The 26,506-nt window shown below is 45.2% G+C and overlaps 1 protein-coding gene across 1 annotated transcript; it reads left to right on the forward strand.

Annotated features, from left to right (window-relative positions):
• Positions 1-1,172: 1,172 nt before the first annotated feature.
• On the forward strand, positions 1,173-21,759 carry LOC149366160 (sodium channel modifier 1-like). The gene is made up of 7 exons (XM_089553189.1): positions 1,173-1,270; positions 1,639-1,709; positions 1,786-1,874; positions 2,819-2,931; positions 10,014-10,137; positions 16,891-17,206; positions 21,592-21,759. The coding sequence occupies exons 1-7, from the start codon at positions 1,220-1,222 to the stop codon at positions 21,704-21,706; spliced, it is 879 nt and encodes a 292-aa protein (XP_089409315.1). The 5' UTR covers positions 1,173-1,219; the 3' UTR covers positions 21,707-21,759.
• Positions 21,760-26,506: the final 4,747 nt, after the last annotated feature.

Genomic DNA, 26,506 nt, shown 5'->3' on the forward strand with positions numbered 1-26,506 from the left:
TACTTACACCATGGCCAGGGCATGCCTCAAAAAAAAAAAAAGAAAGAAGAAAAGTAAGCTCACGTACAAATGCGGGAAATCGACTGACAAGTATTTAAATGGAACTCCAAATCTTACCTGATCTAATGCTACCAATTATAATGTCCGCTATCATACGTGCTGCCAGTGGGACACACAGGATAGTTTTCTACAGAGCATTCGTGCTCAAAAGCACGCCCACGACCATATCGGAGGGATTTTTCGCGCCGTGGCTTGCTCGTCGATCATCTTGACTCGGTGACGAAGCGAATGATTAAACGGATTCGCGGTTATCTGTTCGAGCAGCGGGCAAAATCAGCGACATGACGCAGTCAGCATTATCAGGCCACAGCGTTGCGAGTACTAAACTCGAACTAGAATTAGTTCCAGTCGCCTTGGCCGGCTCTTCATTTTGCCACCCCACAAGAGGCTCGCGGGGATTATCATCATAATCATCAGCCTGACTACGCCCACTGCAGGGCAAAGGCCTCTCCTGACCTCTGGATTAACTTGGGGAAAAATCTAACAGAAGGCCACTCTCGCAAGGTACGATTGCGCTACTATTTGACGCTCGTCAACTTTTGTAAATCAAAGGCGCTGGTTCTAATTAAGAAGAAAGCCTTTGGCAAGTACAAAATGCGACCCTTTTGTAATTATAGACAAAGTGTGTTTAATATAAGTGCGCAGACAACATTACCCTTGATGTTGCCGCCTGTGTTCGAGTAGATGAAAGTTTCCTCTTGAAGAATGCGAGATGTTGCGATTCACAAAATACGCAGACATGACTCGACCTCTTACATTTAAGTTAAGTGAAGGCTTACCTCAGCCAAAGTTGCCTTGAATTTCTTGTGCCAAACTGCCAGTAAACATTTTCACCACCATGACTTTCTTGTACCAAGATTTACCGACTTCGCTTGCATTTGGAAAGGGAGATTTTGCCGCGCTCCGCCCGAACAGTGATGCCATGGCGATCCGCCGCAGACGGCTAAGAACATTGGTAAGAAGCAGCGCAGTAAATTTTCATGTTTAGCGTTTCATAACTCGTATTAAATACCTAAAGCGTAAAATTTTTTTACCCTATGCAAGAGACGATCAAACAATCAAAGTAGACATATTTTTTTGTATGTAGGGAGTTTGAAAATTGTTGAACCAGTGCTAGCCAGTCCGTAGCCAATCCAGGATGGGCGCATTGTAAACAAACATGGCGTTTAAAAGAGAAGGAACAGATACAGCGCTGCTGCAAGACCTTCAGGTGAGCCAAGTTCACATCTTTTTGCTGTGTAATCTTTTATGCGGTGTTTAACGTCCAGAAACTGCATGTGCGCTAGAAGCAAAGCTGTAGTGCTGGGTTCCATATTAACTCCGGCCTCCTGGCCTTGTTTACGTGCACTGACATCGCACAGCACACACCCGTTTTGCCTCCTCCTTCAAAGTGCGGCTTGGGCGGCGAGCATTTCACCTGAAAACGTGGGCTGAGCAACCGAATCTTTCTGTCACTCAGCCATTGCGGCGGTACCGTTGGCTCTTGTTTGTGATTAGCTTGAAAACGGTTGTCAGCTGCCTTTGCTGCGCTGCTTTCTCATTGCATTAGCTGCCAGAATTATTTTCTGTTGTTTGCAGAAGCGACGAGTTAGTGAAATCCTCGTCAGCCACATACCAGAAGACGAGGCTCTACTGCTGAAGAATGGCAAGTAAGTGCAAACGAAGCGACGTGTTTTGACTTTGAGGACTGATGTAAAGATTTACGGCTTGCGCCTTCCTTTTCAGGTACTCCTGCACGCTCTGCCCACACCGACCCGTTCTGGATACTATCGAAATGCTTGCCATGCATAGGAAAGGCAAACGACACTTGATAAGTATGCTGGCTTCATTGACTTTAGGGGATCTACGTATACGTTAAGGAGTGTGTGCTGAAAGTCACTTTCGATTGACTGTTAAAGGAGACAGGAACACAGTGAGAAAGGAGTGCTTATTTCCTGTGCGTACCGTAATACATAGCCGATTCGTAATGTGTGCTCCGCAATTATTTGGGAACTTAGTCTCGTCATGCCACAGCGTTTCACATGCTTTGTTATGAGTCAACATGTCTTCAGCATTTCAAGCGCAGCGTCACTGTTGAAACGTTTGCAGCGAGGAACAGCTTCGTGGGGACGTAAAGGTGAAAGGTATTGAACGCTAAGTTAGGGCTCTATGCGGGGATGGTTGAAGAAGTTACACATTAATTGCGACGGACATGCCCATCGGTTCAGCGCTACTTGGGGCCGTATAATGAAACAACACAATGTTGGTAATAAGTTTTCTGTGCTTGCTTTTTCAGACACGATTATGGAACAGAATTCATTGTCATTGCGAGGCTGTATTAGAGTGGGCATCTCCTCTTAGCACTGCGTTGCATGAGGTGCTGTTGTGAAGCTGTGGACTAGCAATGTTGCTGTTGCATATCTGTGGTACTTTTTTCACTCTTGCGATACTTTAGACGTACACTCGTAAGCTTGATGAAAGGGAACGTGCAAGCGCATGACAGATAGCCTCGAACTCTACTTGTGGCGATGCAAGGTGGGAGCATTCAGGAACAAGCTGGAAGGGGAGTTGTGATCCTAATCTGCCAGAAGCAGGCAAGGTAACAGAACTCTTTCTACCCCACTGCAAAAAATAGCCACTGCATATTGCCACAAGTACGGCGCGAGACTATGTGCCACGCGCTCATGCGTTCCCTTTCATAAAGCTGGTGACTGTACCTTCTATAAATGTGCTTTCCTTTTTAATGCCAAATAACAGTTCTGTCTGCACTTTTCCTCAGGTCTCACGAGGCACCTGTCGCACATGAAGTGGAAAGAGCGGGAAGTGGAAAAAAGGCTACAAGAAGCATATGTGATGTCAGGAGGTGGAGCTAGCAGCGTCGACCACACTAAGGTAAGAAATATTGTCATGATGCGACCAAAGAAAGATTCTGCTAGCGACAAACTTGAACACGTAACTTAAAAAAATGAATGCAAGACCATTAAACAACTGCAAATTGAGGTTGTTAAGCAGGAAAATATGGCAAAGAAAGAAAAAGAAAACAGCAAATTTCAAACTGCTTGAATGCAGTATGCAAGAAACTGCTTGAATGCAGTATGCAAGAAAAGAAAGGGGTGCACATAACTTGGATGACGCTTAACCTACCCTTAAGAGTACAGTCTGATAGCATTAGGGACCCCTTTTGCATAAGTAGTCCTTCCCTTTCATAGATTCATATATTGCAGGAAGTCTTCACACCACTACTTGCAGTGGTGCAGCAGTTTGAGTTTGATTTTATTAACATTTTAGTTCTCAGTACAGAAAACTAAGGGCCGGGAACAAAAGGTACAAAACCGATACCTGGCTGGGTCCCCGTGACCCCATAACAAAGTTGGTAGCGATGCACTCTGAACAACCAAATCATAAAGTAAGAAAGACACAAATACAAAGCACTTAGAACGAAAACAATTCAACATGAAGTTTGAACTTGTGTGCAACACATGTGCCAATATTGAAAGAAAATAAAGTCTGTTTCAGCAAAACCCTGGGCAGAATCCGTCAGAAAAATGCATAATCCATCAGGAGAGACACTTATAATCAATAATGTACAACCAATAAGTATGATGAACATAAATAAAATATAGTCTATTCCGCTGAAAAACAGTCATTACAGAAAAGTCATTCGAACAGAAAGTGCACATTATAGCATTCACAATAACTGTGAACCCAACTACAACTACGCAATGAAAATTTTGCGCAAAAATCTTTTCAGTGTATTAATAGAAGGATAATTGATAGCTTCAGCTAACACCGCGCTCTCGTTTAAAGCGTTAAGAATAAGGTATTTCATACTTTGTAATTCATAATTTGTCCATAATTTGTCCATAATTTGTTCAGTGATGTGCCACTGCTTTGGCACATGGCTGTTTCAAACGCAGCCACCAGTGAGGCTTGTGAGACCCAGGTTGCTCTTCCCGAGCTTCCGCAAGGCTCATTTTTGCACAGTTAGTTCTTCGGGATGCTGTCTGGTTCCCATCCAGTGAGCTGATGTGCAGTGCCATGGTGGGCAGGTGGCAATAAAACTTTTATTTGAATTAATTTCACTGCCTCCTGCCATGATGGACAGGCTGCACTTGCTTTTTCATGACATGGACGCCGGCTTTTCTCGTGAACGAGACCTCTACTGCTTCGCATTATTAAACAGTAGATTGTAAGCTCTCAACATCATGTTACAGTTAAGATGCTTCAGATCATCTGTTCAGTGCTTTCTTCATTGCTGTTCCAGCTAGAAAGAGCCAGTTTTGGCACCTACTACCCTATGTACCTACTACCCTCATGCCTGCTCTGCACATTTAGTGAGGAATAGAGCATGCCATAATTAACAACATCGCATGGAAATAGAGTAGAAAAATGGACAGAGAATTACTACGGTCAGTAATGCGAAATTTGAATGCAGCTCTTCACACGCCACATGCCACCACTGACAGGTGATGTGCTATGTTGGTAGCCCCCCTCTTGTATCTTTCCGTGGCAGCGGCCTTCCAGTTGTCCGTTCCTCCGCTCTCGCCGTGGCAGGTGACGTGTTACGCTACAACACGCTGCCTGTCACGGTTGTCAGGTGGCCTTATGCAGACTATGTTGATGTTGACAACTACAACGCAGAATCCATCAAATGGGCGCTTAAGAGCTGCGGTCCAAAAATTTTTGTTCTCCTTTTCTTGGAGAGGCAGCGCTTTGTAAAAGAGCATTCGGCCACCATGCCAGCAGCTTGCACTTATGGTGTAAATCGCCGTTCTACTTAAAGGTGCACTGAAGAGGAATCTCAACTCGTCTTTTTGCCGCGGAAACTCAATCTACACATTCTGAGCATTCTTAGGAACTTCGATTTATTGACCTGTGTGAACGATTTCCCTAATTAAATCGAATTAATGTCCGGCTCCCGCCTTTTTTTTTTTTTTAATGCTCCCTCGTACGGTGGGCGGAGTTGACCAACACGCAGAGTGCCTTTCACCCAGTCCCGTGGCGGCTTGCCGCTCTGCCATCGGCGGAGTAATACATAGTAATCCGCAGAAGCAAATAGTCCGTGCGTATTTTTACTTCTGCAGGCTCATTTTGCGGCTATATTATCTGCGAATGAAACTATTTATTCACGGAAACCTAAAAAACAACATAAAGCGAAAGCAAAGCCTCCACGGAGCTGGCTGAAAGGCACTCCATGCATTGGTCGACTCCACCCACCGTATGGGGAGAATTCAAAAATAAAGGCGGGAGCCGGACGTTAATTCCATTTAATTAGAGAAATCGGCCACACAGGGAATTAAGTCGAAGTTTCTAAGAATGCTCGGAACGTGTAGATCGAGTTCCTGTGGCAAAAAGGCAAGTTCAGATTCCTCTTCAGTACACCTTTAAGTCATGCCACATCATGGGGAGTAAATGAGCTGAGGCATTCAAATTGTTCCCATTACAAAGCAAGCATTGTGACTGGCATTGAAGTCGAGGAGACATTGGCCTGGTACACTGCAGAGGAAGGGGTAGAGCTGCCATGCGAAATGTGTCATTCTGTTCCACATGAATTCTTTATGGTTTATGGGGTTTAACGTCCCAAAGCGACCCGGGCTATGAGGGACGCCGTAGTGAAGGGCTCCGGAAATTTCGACCTCCTGGGGTTCATTAACGTGCACTGACATCGCACAGCACACGGGCCTCTAGAATTTCACCTCCACTGAAATTTGACCGCTGCGGCTGGGATCGAACCCACGTCTTTCGGGTCAGCAACCGAGCACCATAACCACTGAGGCACCGGGGCGCAACATGTATTCTTTCGGGCTGTGCTGTACTAAAATGCACAAGTTACACCAAAAGATTGACAGGTAATCTTACAATGTGTGTCAATATTTGTGTGTGAACAGTAAGAATTGCAGTAAGATTGACAATGGCAGTAAGATTTGCTAGCTAAGGCAGCCAACCATTGAAACTTGTTGAGGTGCTGAACAATAAGATGTGTTGGCATTAACATTCAATCATGTACATGAAGTTGTTGTGTCGCACCAAGCTCCTACTTGGCATGTCAAAGGTGCATTTTGTGACACAATGGTTGCCATAGCCAAGATCTCTGAAGGAGCACTGATAACCGGTGGTCCTGCCATGTGCATCAATACCTTTGCATGCAGGCATTTTTGCAGCATTTTACACCATACGGAAATGCGGCTGCTACAGGCACCCGCCAATCCCGCAGTTTCATTCTCGTTTCCTGCACCTCTTATACCCGTGCCACACGCGCACAAGAAATGGCAGTAAATGCTGAAGGCCTTAAGTTTGTTAATGCCATTATTTTCGGAGTTGGTGCTACACGTCCACTTTTAATGCCATTATCGAAAGTGAGGATGACGATAACGCTTGCAAGGTAGTCAAAAGTTACCTCTGAATATAAGCATTCCTAATGAGCACAATATATCGGGAATGTTGTTGAAATGTAATGTAAAAACGATTTTCCAGAAAATACGGCTGTTCCTGCTTTACAAGTCGAAAAAGTAGCCATAAACTCGCATGTCAGCACGTAAGTCGAGAGTACCTGTCAATAAGGCTGGTTAAAATGGCGCTCTTTGCAACGAAAATGCGATATAGATGCCTGATCTGACTGAAAGTTAAGAATTAACCATTTTCTACTTGTTAGGAAGTTGTTACTTACAAAGCTGCATGCTTTTCTTCGTGGGGAATGGGAACGAGAGTACACATTGCACGGGCGAATGAGTTGTGGCGAACTCAGTAGGTCGCGAACGGCAGTAAGGCTAATGCCATTAAATTTATGCGTGTGGCACCGCACGAATGCCATTAAAACTTAAGGCAGTAAGCACTTAATGGCATTAAATCTGTCCGTGTGGCACGGGTATTAGTCAATGGGCCGCTGCTATGAGTAAAAACTTCAGGAAAGGATATTGAACCTTAAGCACACAGTGTCATGAATTCATGACTTATTGTTTGCACTGCCTTCGCTCATTACTGTATGGAGCTTACATACAAGTTTTGATGTCATCATGTTTTCATTAGCCAGTGCTTTCCATTCAAAATGTTTGGCATCACTGTCAGGAGACTAAGTGAAAAAATGGAGAGTGGGTGTTAATGTACAAACTCCAGCCAGTGTTCAACAATGCCCCGGCTCTCATTTTCTGAGAGCTTTTTTTGGCGGAAAATGGGAAGACAGTTGTTGGATAAAAAATTCTCCACTGCCCCTGAGCATCGTCTGAGGCCTCAGCTTGGACTAGCTGCTAGAAATGGACCAAGTGCCCATTGTTTTGAATTCACAATGCTCCGATTTCTAAAGTTGTAGTGGCACTAACACATTCTTTATATTGGCTTTTGAATGGGATTACATTTAGTAGCATAATGTGGAGGTAAGGATTTTTTTCTTTATTCGTTCATGATTTGGGAAGTAAAAGTTAAACTTCAGCGCACTTATTAGTGGGCACTGGGTCCCTGCAAGCTTCATTTGCATAACATGCCTTGCTTTGTGTGTAGACATTATATTCTTATGCGAAGGGTACGTTCGGGAAATAATTTTAGAAATTATTTGTGCGTGCCATTCATCTCTTGAAGCACGCCTGCTGCTTCATAGCTGTGGTACTTGCCCATTGGCTTGCAGTGTGGCAAGCTTTATGCCATACTTGATGTATGAGGTATTGGCTCTGTTTACGCTGTTGCTTGTGTACAGCAAGTTTTCTGAAGCCCACCTCAGAAAGGCTCCTAGCACCATGATTGAAGGTTGAGTTTACGATTTCAGAAAAGCTTTATATATTGTTGCAAATGATTGGCATTTCATTTTTATTCATTTGTGGGTCGTAGCAAAAGATTTAAGAAGCAGGTAATGTTACAAGAAAAGCTTTAAAGGATGTGGAAAAAAAAAATGTGATTTTATTTTTATTCGTGTATGGGGACCAGCTAAATAATTAGGCTGAAGATTTGATAGAAAGGTGTGATGTTTGCATGGATTTAGGTAGTTTGGAAATGCTTTCCAGAGCAGTTCCTGGAGTATATTGCTCAGCTCTTTTCATTTCGATTGAGGCAAAATGCTAGAGGCCCGTGTATTGTGCGATGTCAGCGCACGTTAAAGAACCCCAGGTGGTCGAAATTTCCGGAGCCCTTCACTACGGCGTCTCATAGCCTGAGTCGCTTTGGTACGTTAAACCCCCCTAAACCAAACCAATCTTTTCATTCATCAATCGGCACTCATCCAAGTTCAGAGTGTAACCATTTGGGTGATGTGTGAAGCTTTCCCCACTAATTTCTTTCACCCTTGTACTGTCTCGAACACTTATTTCATTCTTGCTAGATATGTGGCGTCGTCTTCTGAGGGCTTTTGTAAAACGGGCTTCAACAATTCTGTTTTATTTGCACCGATTGCAAACATAAAGATGGTCAGTCAACACCAGTGCCCTGGCCAATAATGATGACTCCTTTGATGCTTGTGTTTGACAGAATCGATTCATGCCAGTCTAGTCACGGTGGAGATGATTTTCGTGAACAGGACGATTATGCTGTTCTTCCAAAATACGTATATAATAGCCTCATTTGCTTACTGTCCTAAAATGCCAACATAACTAGCATAACTAGCATGTAGCAAGCATCTCAGCCTGCACCCAAGAGAATGAGCACTGCTATGGAGAGTTGGATTGCTATTAAAATACCAACAAGTTGAGGGGTGTGAAACTTGTATTTTGTGGTGAATTTGTGCATATCAGGTTTCTTTTATACCGCCTTAAATCGACAAAACAGTTTCTTACCTTAACGACTACAAAATTGGTGAAACTTCATTACCACACAAGGTACTACTGCCCTCTTGCACTCTCACATTTAATGTAATGACTGAACATTGTTGGAAATTTCTCTCGTACAAAACTGTTCTAAAAGGTGTCCCTAAATTGTTGCTGGAAGCAAACAGTAGAGAGGAGGGAAGAATGTATAAAATTTCATCTTTGAGTTAGAGCTGATTACACTTCCATTGGCACGATTACCAAGCAGTATACTTGCTATATTCTCTGGAAAATAGCAACCAGTGTATATAGCATCCAGTGTATATAGCAATATATACATTATATATAGCAATATAGCAACCAGTGTATATAGCATCCAGTGTATAGTCCCCAAGATCAGATTTTGGCTTAGAGATTTAGCTTGGTTAGCCCGCACCCAATGTATAGTCTGCAGGGATAAATTTCTAGTGAAAAAGAGCTTTTTCAGATGGTCAGCGAGCAGTGTACATCGGTAAGCAAAAATTTTATTGTCAAGCTGTAAAACTCTGGACCTTTCGTAGACCGTGTAGTAGTCAGTTCCAAAACCCTCAAAATCACTTTCCCCAGGGCTGTCGGAATAAAACAAGTCAAGCTTTTCGGATCTGACGAGTGGCTTGTCAGTGTTTTCGTCGCCTTCAGAATTCGACCCTTCTGTTGCTGCGGTTTCTAGTCTGGGTTTCATGAAGCTGTTGATGGCAGCTTCCTGGGTACCTTCTTCAGTAAGCACAGCACGAGGCCTTACATCTCCTCATATGGCATTGTTTGGACAGGTTTTATGTATATTCCGACAAATCCAAGACTGGAAAGCAGTCACTGCGAACAGCGTTCGCTTTCTTGTCGAAGCTGACTGTATGTGGGAGCTGACTTTGCTATGTGATTTAGCACGGTAAAATGTCGTAGGTGCAGTCGGGCCGCGCATTTTCTTTTCACTTTGACAGCCACGCTAGGCTTCTTTGGCTTTGACAGATGATCGCAAGAAATTAAATCATATATAGTCCACACCCATAGTTCATCCACACCATCCGAAATTTCAGCTTTCTAATGTATAGCTCGCAGATGTCCAGAAAATACGGTATATATTTATTGATGGGCGTCAATAGTGAAGCAATACTGCATTGACTTTGTTTTCACTCTCACACTGTGTGCGGATTCCTACAGCCTTATTTTGCACAACTGCAAAAAAACGATTCAAGCTGTTTTCACTTTCAGCCCTTAGGTCCTGCATCAGCGAAGGCCACAAAGAAAGCACCACGCCTGAAGCTGATGAAGTCGGCTCCTTACAACAGCTGTTGTAAAAAGAAAGGCAACCAACAGGGCTCTGCAGATGCCAAAGGTGAGCTGAACAGTTGTCTCTTTCGTTTACAGCGACTTGTTAATTGAAAAATTGAGAACCTTTTGTTGGTTTTGCACAAGGTGCTTACTGGAGCTTAGTTGGAGACATAGCTTCAAAAATAATTCAGTGATTGAAGAAAGTAATGAAAATACTATCATGTAAACATGCTTGTCAAAAAATATTCTTACAATATTCATATACCAGGTACTGGTTCAAGTGAAGCTATTTTAGTTACTCTGGACTCTGTTGTCCATGCACTATTAATGAGTTTTCACTGGGTCTGTAGCATATTTCATTGCTTGCACCATGGAAAGGAAAATGCAGGCAAAGGAAAACATGTGAGGAGATTGCAGGGGCGTCAACAAAATGGGGATAGGAACATCGTGATTTCTTTCCTGCCAACTTGTGTAACTACTAATGCTGCTATCACTACGTAAAGAAGAAAGATCTTGCAAGTCTGATCCATAGGCATCCCTAACACCGGGCCCATCAACCCATGACTAATGTCATGAGCGCAGGCAGAATATCCATCTGAAGAGAGCTGTCGCACTCAAGCGACTCGATAGATATTCCACGGCACTTTAGCAGATAACTTGTTATCTTCCTTTGCTGACCACTTGCATCATCACTTTCTAAAACACTGCTTCAGCAGAAGCCTGAATGCATCAACTGAATTTACTGCGCAAAATACCGCTGCAACAAGCAGTAGTTACAGGATTTGCCTAGAGTTACTTGTACTGTTACTAAGTGGTGTCCATTTCACATGAGGTTACAAAAAATGCTTAATCTACCACCTGGTGAGAGTGGAACAATTGGACTAACGGCCAAAAACTAACTCTCTGATCCTTCCCAATTGTGGATAGTAGACTAAGAACGGTAGCTCAAAGCACCGGATTTGAGATTAATAAAAATCACATTTGCTTCTTTTCCTGCTAATTGTACACATTATTTGTTGGGGGCGAAAGCAACTCAGATCTCATAAATAAAGTCTCGATGCTTTGGGTCTCTACATTTGGCCTCCCCGTCACAGGTGACTGAAACTGCCTGAAGCAGAAGGTTTTTATACATGACGGCCCACTGTTGTGGCCGGTCATGCAGCTTAGGCTGGGAGCACACAGAGTAGGCAAGACATCCCACCAATGTGTTGATGTTTCTGGCATATTTTGGATCTACCACTGTTCTAGAGAAATCTACTTGGTATTGGGAGACTTCAACTAAATTGTCAGAATACTTGAGAAGAATAGTTGCTCGCTGCTCTTGCACTTAGGTTACAGCTTATCACAGCTGAAGGCAAGTGAAAAAGCCTCTGGACAAGGTCTACTTCATTGTGAAGCGGGTCTGAAATCTTTGCAGTCAGTTGAAGCACTAACCTCATGGTTATGCTATTGTAAAGGAGCTCCGTAACCCACTAGTTAACTGTAGATGATAGCATGTCTTCTTCATGATTCCAAGTCTTTCAAAGCGGAGAAGTTCTCTTGTGTGGTTGTGTTTCCTTGTGGGCCTCGTCTTTCTCTTTCTCGTCAGACATTTTGTTCAAATGATCTTCGTTTGATGTCCATTTGAAATTCAGTGATGCTCGTTTGAACAGCTCTTTCACCTCTTGCAGCTTTTCAGCTTCGTCGACTGTCGATGATATGAGAAGCACATCATCCACATAAATTGCCCTCTTGAGCTTCGTCGTTGCAGCTGGAAATTCATTCTCCATCTTGTTTAAGTGGCGTTTGGTTATAGCTGCAAGAAGAAATGTACTTGGTGTCTTCCAAAAATCATCCCACGTCATCAACCAAGCTTAGATTTTGTCTATCAGCTGGCCCTGTCCATCTTGTTTTCACCACAGAAGCCTCAGGGCATCGCTGTCTTCCTCACTTATTTCAGTTTACAAAAATGCTTTTAACGTCATTGCAGGGCAGTGGTGCATTGCTTAACCGCTGCACCACTGAGCCAGTAGTGGTATGAGGACTCCCAGGGACATATGAATGTCAGGTTGAGAATGGCCAATTCTGCATATGTGGGCATTAGCCCATTAACTCTTTCGCTTCATAACCTTCAGGAGGAGCTCAAGTGTCCCCTTCAGCTTTTTCCACATCACTAGTTAATGCCACCCTTTCCTTGCAAAAATGGATGATGAGTACAAGTATGTCTTCATTGAAATTTGATCCTATATGTGAGACAGAGAGAGAATAAACTTTATTTATGGAGTCTTTGAAGAGGAAGGCTCCCCTTCTGGCTCAGGCGGACTACTGTCGCTTGGTGGCCTTGATCTCTTGGATCTCGGCGGCCTGGTCAGCTGTCTCCGTGAGCAACTTTTGCTGCCACAGGTCCGAGCTGCGCAGCGCGGTCTCCCACTGCTCCTCTGGGGTTGTTCCGCTTAAAGGGTTCTGACTGCAGGACCACATGACGTAGTTGAGGTTAGCATACTCTCCGCACCTTTTGCATTCTGCAGAGTATATATCTGGGTGAATTTTGGCTAGTATTGCGGGGCATGGGAATGTGTGCGCCCGGACGCAAAATTAATTAGCCAATACCGCCCAGAAACTCGAATCAAACTAATATAATGAACCCTCGCACACTCAGGCATCCCAGGAAACGAAAATGTCAACAACATAGCCCGAGAACTAACTATCCGGGCAGGACCAGGCGCGTTCCCAAACCACGGGGCCAAATCAGCGAGGGACCATCTACTGGCCTTTAGTGAAGTCACGACTTTCTATCAAAGGAGCAGGATGGAATATCCCCCTCCCAACCCCACGCTCACGCAAGAGCAAGCAACCACTCTCTGGCAGCTCCAAACGCACACATCCTGTATGTGAAGTATCATTCAGGGAAGTTCCTTAAGTTGAATGTAAAGACTCATCGAATACAACTCGGACTTTTCTAGTGGTTCTGTCCTCATGGATCACGGCATGATGTGGCATGCAGTAGCAGATTCTTGACTGCCGAGTTTTATTTTCTGGAACTTTCTCGTCAACTCCCGAATTAAAATGCCCACACATCGCATTGTTGTATTGTCGCGGAATTTACTTGATATTGCTACTGTCATGCTGTAGGCTGCAATAACTGTTGTCGAGCCACTTCTTGGTTTGTATTGGTCTTGACGGTTTCTTTCCACGACGAACTCGCAGTGCACCGATTGTGTGCTTTTGCGATCAATCTCAGAAACTCCTTTAGCACATCTTCTGGCTGCGCTGGTTTTCAGGTGGCATAATTCCAAAAGATTCTAAGGTCCAGAACTGCTGCAGTTCCTCCTGGATTGTATTTGCAGGTGTTGCCATGTAGAGTACCATCACCTCGCCTCTGTTCATGATCATCGCTCATTGTGGTGGTGTTGTGGTCTTTGGACGATTCACTCTATTGATTCAAAAGCAACAGTCTTGTCTCTAGTGCATCTTTCTAGGGGAAGAATCCCAGTAGAAATCTGAACCTATGTGCAGATTCGTCGATGCCATGCCCATTGGCTAGCTTAGGTCCTCAGAGATTTGAGTCTACATTCTACGCAATTTCTGTACAAGCTGTATAGGTGGCGGCAACTTACAATGAGAAGTCCAGTCAACTTGCAGTGCTTGAATTATTGTGGCGTCACTACTGGGCTTCGAGAAAACTGTCACTTGCACTGCGTCCATGAACTTGTCCTTTTTATGTCCAACAAAGGATTTGATGGTTAAGCATTCTTTACCTATCACTTTTGCACCAATTGCTGTTGAGCCGCCGCGGTGGCTCAGTGGCTATGGTGCTCGGCTGCTGGCCCGAAAGACGTGGGTTCGATCCCGGCCGCGGCGGCTGGAATTTCTTTGGAGGAGAAATCTCAGAGGCCCGTGTACTGTGCGATGTCAGTGCACGTTAAAAGAACCCCAGGTGGTCGAAATTTCCGGAGCCCTCCACTACGGCGTCTCTCATAGCCTGAGTCGCTTTGGGACGTTAAACCCCATAAACAAACCAACCAACCAATTGCTGTTGCCAGATGCCTTTAAATGAATGACCGTTGACTGCCACTGTGAACCTAGCATATTCCTGATGCATCTTCTTGCACCCATGCTACGGCAGTGAGCAATAGCTCAGTCTGTGCCACTTCGGTTTGCTTCGCTGTGAGCATTGTTCAAGAGGAGTTCGTCTCACTCATACGTTTCATGGGGACAATGGTTTTCTTCTGATCTGACGGCCTTGATTTATACATCGAAATGGCGTGATGTCCTATTCAACGTTTGCAGTGAACTTGAGCTTTACAGAACTGTGCCACATGATTGGGCCGTGTACATCTGAAACATGCTCCACCCATGCTGGAAACGCTTTTCTTATCTTTGTATGTTAAGCTGCGATGGCAGTCCCCAGCTGCATGGCTTGATTGTTTTCAAAAAAACACATGCCGTGCGTGATGCACTGTGAAAGTTTGATGCTGTTCACATCTCTGTTAGGGTGCCTCTAACATCTGTCATCGCTGCTTGTTTCCATTCTATTTTTTTGTGGCACATTACCTGCTCTTTAAGAAACCCTAGAAAATGGCTCAAGGATGCTGCTGTTTTTTTTGACAGTGGGTTCATTGGGTGTACAAATTTCTTGAAGCTCTTAGATGCCCTGCCTCTTTTAACTTGAATTCCACTGCCAGTTCTGAAGGAATAACTAGTCAGCATGGACGAGCATTGGTGCTTGGCAGTCTGCTGTTATCTGCATTGAGTCCAGTGCTAAAGTAGGGACTTGGACTTTTTTTCGGGTAATTGAATTTTTATGCATTACTCATATTCATGCTGAGATGGACAGTTGACTCATACTACTTCTGCTGTTGTAATTTATCTCTACCAAATTTTATCATATCCATTTTGGGTAGCTTGTTTAAAATACTTCCAGAAATGCCCTTTATCGGGAACAGTGCCTATTACCATAATTTCTCTCTCTACTGGTGACTTCCTTAGTTCGCATAGTCACTTTTGTGAAAGTGGGGCATTACATAGCTGTGGGCTGCGCTTTTGCATTTGCAGTGTCCGAAAGCTGACTTGCTCACCTCTAGAAAAGAGAGAAGAATAAGTGGCGAAGCCACCTCTGCTTTTCAAGGTTTACTGCCCGCAAACTGTTCTTAGATTTTGACTGAAATTAATTATGTATAGCTGAATTCTGACACCGGTACTTGGAGTGGATGGTAATGGCTGATGCCGAAGTGGCAACTCCTGGACGACTAAGAAGGGCATCACTGCAGCTCGCCTACTCGTGGTTTTTCAATTCGTGGCGTGCAGTGTCCCTGGATAGTGGATGAAAGTTTTAAATATACAAGAATGTCAGGTGCAGTGGATGGAACTAAAGATGACATCATTTATGAGGGTGGTGAGGCATCACGCTTGAGCAGTGGCGACAACAGTGGCAATGAAGAAAATCAATAAGGTCTGCAACGAGGCACTAATTACAACAGAAGAATGTGTGGTGCAATTTGCCTGAAGTGTTCTCTCCGGATTGTAGTTGGAAAACTGGACTGAAAAGTGCCACTTTCGGTTAAGTGCCACACCCTAACAAAATTGCGAAAAAAAAAGTGCGACCCTTAACCGAGTGTCTATTGTATAAAGTGTCAAAGAACGTGGTAAACCTGGGCACAGAAGATCGTACATCACATTTAAAAGGTTAGAGCCACACACACACTGAAAAGTTGTGCTGCAGTGGTGTTATATTTTTTTTTCTATACAGCCTTAAAAAGACGGTAAGGACAAATTTAAGTTGGCCAGTATCAACGAAGTACCACATTCTTGACACAAAGAGACTACTTTCAACGAAAATGGAGCTTTTATATGCTAGAAAATGGCAAAAAATAAGAGGTTTTGCCATCACCAGTCGTTTTTGGGAACTAACAGCAGTGTGCGAAGACAGCTTTCCACCACAAATCTTAGAGGCTAGGCTCCCCTGTCATTCACTTGCATACGGTGATCACGGAGTCTTTTTCGGTCTCGACGTGACAAGCTTGGACCAAGGGGCAGGGAAGAATTTTTAATGCAATTTTCTCGGCAATAATTGCGTCTTTTGCTGCCGGACAAATGTCTACGTAGCCAGAAATAGCCAGAGAATCTATTACTGAAAACAATAATTGGATGGAGTTGTCCTTAGTTTCCTGAAAGCCCTGCTTATGGGGTATAAGTTATGTGTGAGACCATAGTTCACTGTGAGCTTTAATTTCTGCCACACAGTATTCATATTTTTAGTGTGTAAGCACTAATCCGATGGGGACCAACCCTGAGCAAAATCGTTCATTGTCTGTTCTTTTCGCATTGTCTGTTCGCCTAGCGCAAGCACTCCGTCCTGCAGCACTACGCGATCTTTGTCGTCTTCTAAGTGGTGCTAACCCAGTGGTTCTGACCCGAGCAAAATTTTCTCTTGCGTGTCCGCAGCTGGCCTAGTGCGAGCGCTCCGTCCTGCGGCACTGTCTGTTCATTGTCGTCTTCTGCATAGCAAAAATCCATGCTTCCGTAATGATTAGAATGTAGTAAACATTCTCTGTCGTTTTCTCATGGGTGCTTGATTCCACTGACATTGAAAGGTTTTTTTTCGGAGTGGAAAATCCAATCAATAAAAACTGCATTCGTCACTTTAATTGACAACTTTGTTATTGTTGTACTCAACTGTACTAGTGGTATGTAGAAATGCGTCTATGTGGAAACTGGACGTATAAAGTGAATGAATGCTTCTTTCATTTTCTGTGCCGAGAAATTTGCGTATAAATGTGCTTTCATGACTTTGCATTCACACTGAATTCTTTCCTTACTATTTTTTTTTATTTTTTAGGAGATGACCGCCAAGTGACAATGCCGTCCACGTCGCAGAATCTAGAGAACCCTTTGGTGATGGCATACATCAAGAAGGCCCAACAAAAATATAGTTTTGCTGCTGCTGTTGAACAGAGCAAGCGTAACAACGCCCTGGTGTCTTCTACAAGACCTCCACAGGGTGACAGTAGGGAGAGATTAGATGCTACTGAGAGTCCAGCAGTTCAGTCTACACCACAACGTAAAAGACCTGCTTCAAAAGAAACGACGAGAGATCTCACTGAGGAAGAATCGAGGGAAAAGGCAAAGGCACAATACTTCCTGAACTTGCGAATGTGAGTGCAATGCATTTAGCTTTGACCTTGCGCTGTTGTAAAATCCATATCGCACACCTTTTCTGAATCTTGTGTCCATTTCAAATTTCATGTTAAAAGCCCCTATTCGGCATTGTGTAGAACTTAGTTGCCTAAGTACATAAAGGTCAATGGTTGGTTTATTGGTTTATTGGTTTACTGGGATTTAATGCCCCGAAGCAACTCAGGCTATGAAGGAAGGCGTAGTGAGGGGCTGCAGAAATTTCGACCACCTGGGGTTCTTTAACGTGCAGTGACATTGCACAGTACACGAGCCTCTAGAATTTCGCCTCCATCGAAATTCGCCCCTTCTGCCGGGATTGAATCCGCGTCTTTCGGGCCAGCAGCCGAGCGCCGTAACCACTGAGCCACCGCGGCAGACAAAGATCAATGAAAGGTTGTGTATCATAAGGAATGTGTGGGCCACAAGCATCATTGGAATTTTTTGTGTGCTGCATAGCTCATGGTGATGTTGCTTTTCTGAGCCCTTGAAGACAAGCTGCTAGAGGCAGTAGTTTTTCATGTAGGTTTTGTTAAGTTAGTGCTTTGTGTCACCTAAATTTCACAGTAGGATAAAAAACGTTAGTAGTAGCACCATGTTAACACATAGGGCCAGCCATGCATAAAAAAATAAAATTGGAATGTGTTAAAATGGATTAAAAACATCTATTCATCATAATACAGTGTGCACACATGTGCAATAGAGAGGGAAACGTTCTCATATTGGGAGTGATGTTATGTTGCTGTGCAAGGTGTGAAGTTTGCTGGCTGTTTGTTTTTACAAAGTTTTGCCATCTGAATTCAACATTGAATGAAAGCACATGCCTTCTGTTGGGAACTGGATGGTCACACTTGTTTTTCATTTAATGGGAATTCTTCTGTCAGCATTGGTGTTGATAAGTGGAGCAACCTGAAGAAAGGCTGATTTGTTGTTTTGAACAAAGGTAACTGAGCCAAAAGTAACTACAGTTTTAGCCATAGTTTGTATAGTTTGTAACTGTAATCAGTCCACAGTCCTCGTTAAAAGCAGTATTGTAGTGTTTTTGCTAAAGAGCCTTGTGTTATGGCACTGTACTCTGATTTAGAAAAGGGGGAAGGGAGGGTTTAAATCTCAAGAAAAACCCATTCATTGTTGTCGCCCGTGAATGCCAGTAAGCAGCCTGATTTTTGAAGCCTAGGAGCTGCTTACTTCAGATGATTGATTTTAACAGTTGCGGTAGGGAAGCGTTAAGTTGCTTTAGAGATGAAACAGAGATGATTCTGCAGACCCCTGCTGAGTAGCACATGAGGAACACTGCATTTGTAGATGATGAGTGTTATCTTATCAGCCTCTGGTGGTGAAGATATGAAGACACATAGCTTGCCTAAATAAGTTGCGTTATCTTATCTTCATTGCCTCCAGCAGTGAACATATTTCCACGAATCTCTGTACTCTTTGTTGAGGACTGTTAGAGATGTATGTCGTAGTACTTTTTTCATAGGAATGGGCAACTCTTTCTACAAGAAGTCCAGTTGAGTTGTGGGAAAGTTCTGTTTAAAGGGACACTAGGGCAAATTTCACATACTTTTATCTGCTTCTAGAAAATGGCTTTCAGTGTCATCAGCCATATTTCTTCGTTTTGCGCACACTTTGGCACATTAGCTTTTCACAAGAAAAGTGCTGTCACTGAGGCTGTTACGTTTCATGCACACTCAGCATGCCAACGCAACATCATTTGTAATTGTGTTGTAGAAGCCCAGGTGATCAATTTTTGCCTGGTGTTAATTGTGATAGAGGCCATTTGTTTAGCACGAGCTTGTCATGCTGGCTTAGCTAAGTGCATAGGCCGCTGTCACTTCGGATGTGCTAGTATATTGAAGAAGTAGTTCATGCGTGTGCCTCTTGCATTTACCAGGGGCTCTGCGTGCACATTATAATGAGCAAAGGCTGTGAGGCATACTAATCAAATGACATAATAGTGTCGCATACAGCTTGCTGTGAAAGAAAAGAAGTCTTTTGCCGTTGATTAATTTTTGTGAAGCTTGAGGTTGTGATTACTCGACATAAAGCAAGTCAGTCACTACTGCCCTTTTATGTTAGTATATTTCATTGGCTTTAGTGGTCTCCTTCTGTACTTGGACAGAAGTGTTACCTGTCTCTTGAAGCAGTGAGTTGCAACCACAGTGGCAGTACTCATCTAGTCACCAGTGGACAGTTCTGGCTGCATTGTGCAGTTTCATATATGGATGTCAGGGGTTAGCCTCAACTACCACTAGAGTAAATTTTGTTTTAGGCTGGTTACTTTTTCTTTTTGTGTTCTCATATTTTCTTATTTACTACTGGCTCTTGGACGAGCAGTCTATGTTCTGAGCAGCTTAGCACATGACAGGAGCTGACGGTCAACCATTTTGAAGGGCTCTTATTATTCTACTTATGTTTCAGAGCTCTGAAGACTAAAGAATTTGTCCTTCTTGATCTCAAGGGTTTAGAGCACCAAAAGTGCTGTTGGAGATTCACTACATATTATATCAATGCTGTGTAGTAAATTAATCAAATGAGTTTCAGTTGCAGAAGCTACAGTCTCACTACATTTTACTGATAACATAATGTCAGAAATTGTTCTTCAGTACTGTTGCAATGCTCACAAATCTTCCTCTGCTAAACACAGTTTTTTATTGGCCTCCAGAAAAACCTGCTCTCCTTGTGTTAATTGCATGTGAAGCGAACTCTGGGCTTTCTTTCTTTACCTAGTGCAGTGTGGTTTTCTTCTTTCAAGGTCTTCCTAGTTTCTGGTGTTACCATCCTTGTTCATTCTTGGACACATGTGCAGCCGTGCATGAAATTTGTTTCATAGCGATGCCAAAGCATCCAAATCTATTGTATGACTGAAAATGTGCCTATGTATTGCTGTCTTCAGGAACGCCTGGGCACATTATGAACAACTGAATAGCTTGGTAAATGTGACATATCATCACCTTGCGTATTATGGTTAAGACCCCTACTTTCCCACGATTGCACTTGTATTTAAAGCAATTTTCACTTAAATGTCTCTGAGCAGCCACATTCTCAATGTTTGATGGTTTTGTTTGTGGACTATCAGTAGGAATGATAGAGTGATTGGAATTTAATCATCTGACCTCTTTTGAAAGGCAGAATCTGGTAACGGACGAAGTTCTGCTAATGCTTTGACATCCATGCTCCCTGATCTGCTCAAGCGAGGTAGAGCGTCGGCTGCTGTGGCTCTGGCAGCAAGGTGCTGGCACACTTGTATATGAAGTGTTATGATTCTGGCACCTATCGAAAGCAATATATTACCAAATTTGCTTGAATATAACACGCATTTCTCCTTACATCATCTACTTGAAAAAGCACCTCGCAGCATATTTTAAACCAAGCTACGAATATAACACAAACTTTTTCACTGCTCCTGAGACACCCACGGAACAGAAATATATGGTGAGGCTTTGAAGAGAACAAAAAGAATGTTGCCTCAGCCCACACCACTGCATATAATAGCAGTGGTGTGGGCTGTCACTATCGCCCACAGCAAACTCGTCATACTTGTGAGCTGTAGCGAAAAGCTAACTTGCCGACGCCAATGAGCCGTCGAGTCAAAGCATGCAGCGTGCACTGGCAAGAAAGGGTTGCTAGAAACGTAGAGCGAAGGTGGCACGGACCTTTGAGAAAGAAAGGAGGCAGCGAAAAAGCCATGAATCGAAGGGAAAAACTGGTGAATGGGCACGAAACGCGAAGAAGCAATGCAAGAAGCGGCAGCAGTGGCCATTGCTCTGCGACAGGCTGCATGCATTAATACACGGGAGGCTTTTCACAGAACATTGTAGATTCTTCTTTCTCAGTTCGAAGAATTTCAAATTTTCCACCGTAAAAAATTAGGGGTCTTAATTATGGTGTGGCACACTTCGTCTTAGTTTATCCGTGGTGGCAGTTCCTCATGAAATTCACAAAGGCCAAAAAGCTTGTTTGCAAACTATTGGCTGCATATAGCAAAGCATGAATTTGTCTTGAATCAGAGAAGCAGATAATAAAATGTGCATGCATATTATGAGCTAGTTTTTAATATGTATACAAGAGATTTGACACAACGCACTTGTTCAGCTTGAACTTGCATATTCTGTAAAGTTCCTGCATTGTTTGCCTGTCGAATTAAGGTCTGTGCAACTGCACTTTGAACGCACCATTTTTTCGAGTGGAAACAAAGCACCTTACAGGTACAATTCAACGACTGTGATAAATGCTGTAGACAGAAGCATGCGTCTATTGTTTCTTTGTCAGTGTACCCAAAGCTGAGCATGATAGCATAGCTAAACGAGGAGAGGTTTTTTTTGTTTCGCCACCTTGACCTGCTCTGGTTTTTGTTCATCCACAGGTCTGGCTGGAAACGTGACCGAGATGGCAAATGGGTTAAGGACGAAAATGCCGAATTTGACAGTGATGAAGAGGAACCTCCCCCATTTGATGAATGTGCGCATTCTGCATCGTGACGTCGAGTACTTTCTGTGTAAAAAAAAAAACTGTTACAATGTTTCACTCTGGAGGAATGTTACTTCACTTGTCAGCGTGTGTGCAAAGACGGAGAAGCTCCTGACCATGTTTCGAAACTCTAGGTTGTGCCATGTGTGACTGCTTACTAGGGACCACTTTCGTATGTGGATGGCTATGTGGAGAGGTATGAAATGCAGGAGCACACTTATAGGTGTCTCTTAGAAGGGAAGATCAAGGGGGAGGGGAGAGACAGTCAGTCCAATTTTGATATAGCATTCCTTAAACCCTCTTTGTGTGTAAAATGGGGGATGAGTGACGTCTTCCCATGGAAAATTTCTCGCCTGAACTGGACTGAACTAATTCAGTCTACCCCCTCCCCCATTTCCTACAGCCTGGGTACAGAACGGACAGAAAATTGATTTAGATAGGTAATCACATATGGGACTATATATTCTTGCTGAAGATCACTTTTATCGCCTCCATCTACTAAGCTTTCCTAGTGGGAAATCATGGGGAGCATTAATGAGGTCTATGCTTTAGTTGTGTAAAGCACTTTTCTTGGGGTTTCTGGAATGAAGTGCCTTTGCATTTTTCATGCATATGGAAACATACGCTGCCCACAACTTCTTCAAGAATTTCAGATTTCTCAGTTTCCTGCATCGCAGGAACAGGCTTCAAAGAAAATTCTGGCCTGCTTGTTGAATATTCGCGCAGTTTACACAGTCCCAGGCAATCCAGCTTAGTAAAGGTGAAAAGCTTCCTCAGACTGTGATGCAACTTAAAAAATTGCATAATCACGTGATGTGTGCTTGTGCGCGCGCTTGACATCTGTCGCACGCGCCTGTCACTAACACGAACTGCGCATACATAGTATTAGCTGGCGGTTTTCATATTCAGCCAGTGCATCTGGAGGAAAGAGGCGCGCATTACATGAGCTGCCTTGTGAAAAACTATTCTTAGAGCGCAGCTCTTTGGCGCACGTTCCTGCGTTTCACGCCGTCGCAGTCGCCGTTGTCCCTCGTAACCAGCTCCGCAGCCGGGGCAGCGCGCTGCTCTAGTTGCGCGCGCTCCGCGAACATGAACCGTGAGGACCATAATGGCCGGCGCCTGGCACGGGCGGAAGCCCTGGCCCGCCACTATGGATCGAAACCTGGCGTATTCTACATGGATGCTCCCGGAGGATGGTACATGGCCGCAGTCCACCAATCCATAAAAGTGAACGGCCTTACTTTCCGAGCCCGTGACATAACAGACGCGGAGGAGGTCGCCAATGCGTTGGCTGCATGTGATCCCACTTCAAAAACAATTATTTCCGACTCGCGAGGAGCCTGTCGGAACGTCGAGCAGGGCTGGGTACCGTAACTCACCTACCGCATTCTCCAAAGCAGCGTCTACACCGGGGACCCCGCTCACCTGCGTATCGTTTGGGCTCCGGCTCGCATGGGCCTTGAGGACAATGAGGCAGCTGACGCCGCCGCCCGCGCGCTCTCTCACCGGACATTCCCCATCCGACAACGACGATCAGGAACTCGAATTCACTCCAGGTTACTCCTTCAAAGACATTGTTTTACTTTATCAATCTGGCCATTGTCTTTATCCCCGCCCGTGTAAAGGTCTCTCAAAGGCGGAGGAGCGGCTTCTGCTTCCCCTGTATACTAATACTTTGCTGTGCCCGGCAGCTCTGAAACACTTCGACCCTTCTTTCTCGGGCAGCTGTCCGCAATGTGCGGAGAAGTCTTCGGTCATCTACCACATGGTGTGGGTCTGCCCCTCCAACCCTGCTTTCCCCCCTCACCCCAACCCAACCCGGGAGAACTGGGAGGCGACCCTGCTCGGCTGCCCTGACCTGCAGGCCCAACGGGCCTTGGTCGCGCGAGCCCGGGCGGCGACCAACGCCACTGGGATCCCGAACTAGGGACCTCCACCTAGTACTTGTAAGGGCTGGCCCCCTCTGGGTCAGCTCATGCATAATCTCCTGAAGTGTATCTGTACATATATGTTTTCCACCACCACCACGGATCGGTGGCGGCGGATCTCGATATGTGCACCGCCCGAGCCGAAACGCATAGCCGCCGCCTATATAAATAGTCTCTTCTCTGCCAGTTCTTTCTGAACCATGAGCGAGGCAACCGGTGGAAGTCCTTCGTCCGCCGCTGCTGCTGAACGAGCTGCCAGAGAAGAGACCCAGCGCCGTCGCTGCCAAAATCCAGAGGTGCGTGCCGCCGGAGCATACCGTCGCCGCCGTCGAATTATTTGCCTAAATCTGTCGAAAAGCTGAAACAGCTGATGAGCTGCGCTCATAATTCATATTAGGAAGTAACGTAATCGTCAGCATTTTTTTTCTTCAATGATGAAATACCCGACGAAACCAAAATAGTGTAGGCGCCTTTTGTTATTTTCTGATTTGACTTGACCTCAGCGTCCATTCTCAGTGATGTATGTTTCGCGTGTTTTCTTTCTTCAGATGACGTAGATATTGCAGCATTTAAATAATGCAGCCAAATAGAGTGAACTGCGATGTCAGTGCGTTTTAAAGATCCCCGTGTGATGAAATTCTGGAGACCACCACTGCGGCGCCTCTTTCTCTCTTCTTTCACTCCTACCTTAATCCTTCCCTTACGGCGCGACTCGGGTGTCCACCGAGATATGTGAGAGAGTTACTGCGTCATTTCCTCTCCTAAATTAGTAAATTGTTTTTTTTTAGGAAAGGAAATGGCGCAATGTCTGCCTCACATATCTCGGTGGACACCTGAACTGCGCCGTAAGGGAAGGGAGGAAGGGGGGGGGGAGTGTGAAAGAAGAGCGAGAGGAAGAGATGCCGTAGTGGAGGTCCAAGGAATAATTTCAGCCACATGGGGATCCTTAACGTGCACTGACATCGCACAGCACACGGGCGCCTCTTGCGTTTCGCCTCCATCGAAACGGGGCCGCCGCGGTCGGGTTCGAACACGGGTGCTCCTGGATCCCAACCTCCATCGAGGCAGAAGAGAAGCGAGGGCCGAATTCATCGAGAAAACATACGCTCCTCAAGCCACGACCGTGTATACAGACGCGTCTTGGAGAGGAGGAGATACCAAAATCGCTGTAGCGGCGGTGGTCGATTCGTCTTTACGCGAAATGACCAGCGCGTCTCTCCGAGGCTGCACAGCTGCAGAGTCCGAGGAAGTAGCCGTTGCTCTAGCGTTGGCGGAGGGCTATAGAACCGGGCGGTCACTAACAATACTTACGGACTCTCAAACAGCCTGCCGAAATTACATGAATGGCAGGATAGGTCGTCACGCGCTCCGTATACTCCTCGCAGCGAGTGACAGAATTAAAAATTAAAATGCGCAGACTACAGCAGACCTCCACAGGCAGAGTTCTTTTAAAGAAACTGGGCTACACCGAACAAATTCGAGAAATATTGAGAACTAAAACGATCCCCGATGAGTACCGCAGCACGCTCAGGGTGGCACCAATACCAAGAAACATGGACCCGAACCTCCACAAAGACCGAAGAGAGGCAAGGGCCGACCGCTTACAGAGACGCGCCTCAGCAGTCGGGAAGAGCGGACGTGTCTCACGTCGGCTCCGCCGAATTTTATGATCCTTTCCCGAAGCATTTGCCGAAGCGCTGCGACACCATCTGGCTACACTTCCAGAACAACGAGGAGACCACCCACCCTTGTTCAGGTGGGACCGTTTTCTCAAATCCTTCGAGAATTTGAAGACCAAGCGGATCGCGCGAGTTGCTAAGCCTAACAGTTAGGCCACGACTCAGCTGCCCGCCGCGGCTCCGCGGGCAAATTCTGCCGCAAACCATGACGACCCTGATGGGATACGACCCGGAGGGGATGCAGATTGTCACCATGCCGCAGGCGAAAACCCCAGTTTTCGACAAGGTTACGGAGGCGATTATCCAACGCAAGATAGAAGAGTGGGAACGCGCATCAGCCCGTGACAACCACTCGGCACGGCAAAAAGGTCGAACGCCAGATGGACGCGTCACCGCGGCAGGGGATACGCCGCTGCAGCAGACGCCCCGCACGCAAGTCAAGCGTTGGAAGCCTCCTCCGCAGCCGCGTCTGGACAAGCAAGATGCAGTGATCATAATCAAACCTAAAGGAACGCTGGATCTCAGCAAATTCAGGGGAAGCAACGCGGTCGGAAACGCCTTGCACATTGCTGCTGGCGTCGACAAGGGCTCAGCCGAGCTCAGCGTTTGGCCCATATGGGAACAGAACATCATCGTCGTCGGGGTGCGAGACGCCCAAATAATCAGAAAGATCCTGCAATTCACGAAATTCAGCTTGGGGACAAGGCACAGGCAGTGTACTCCTACCTCCGCCCCTCCGACGACACTTGCAAAGGAGTAATACAAGTGGACCCGAGGGTTTCCAACGAAGACATCACGAACGCGCTTCGCTCCCCGGACGCACCAGTGGTGAGCGTGAGAAAATTAGGTTCCTCCAACGTGGCGGCCATCACGTTTGAAGGAAGAAAGGTTCCGTTTCACGTCTTCTACTATGGTGAAGCGGTTCCAGTACGCCTATACAAGAAAACAACGCCAGCCTGCGCACTGTGCGGGAAACTTGGACACCGGGCGGATGTTTGCCCTTGCCCTTCGAAGTCAAGATGTCCGCAGTGCGGTCAGCAAGATGTTCCAGAATCCCACGACTGCCAACCCAAGTGCACGGTCTGCGAAGGTCCACATCCCATGGGGTCGAATCAGTGCAAGTACAAGTACCGAACATCACAAAAAACCAAGCCCAAGACAGGAGAATTCAACCATCGGTCAAGATCCAGGCTTCGGAACCGGT

Source organism: Amblyomma mixtum, chromosome 1 (genome assembly GCF_055824585.1).
Source record: "Amblyomma mixtum isolate Tamu chromosome 1, ASM5582458v1, whole genome shotgun sequence".
NCBI lineage: Eukaryota > Metazoa > Arthropoda > Arachnida > Ixodida > Ixodidae > Amblyomma > Amblyomma mixtum.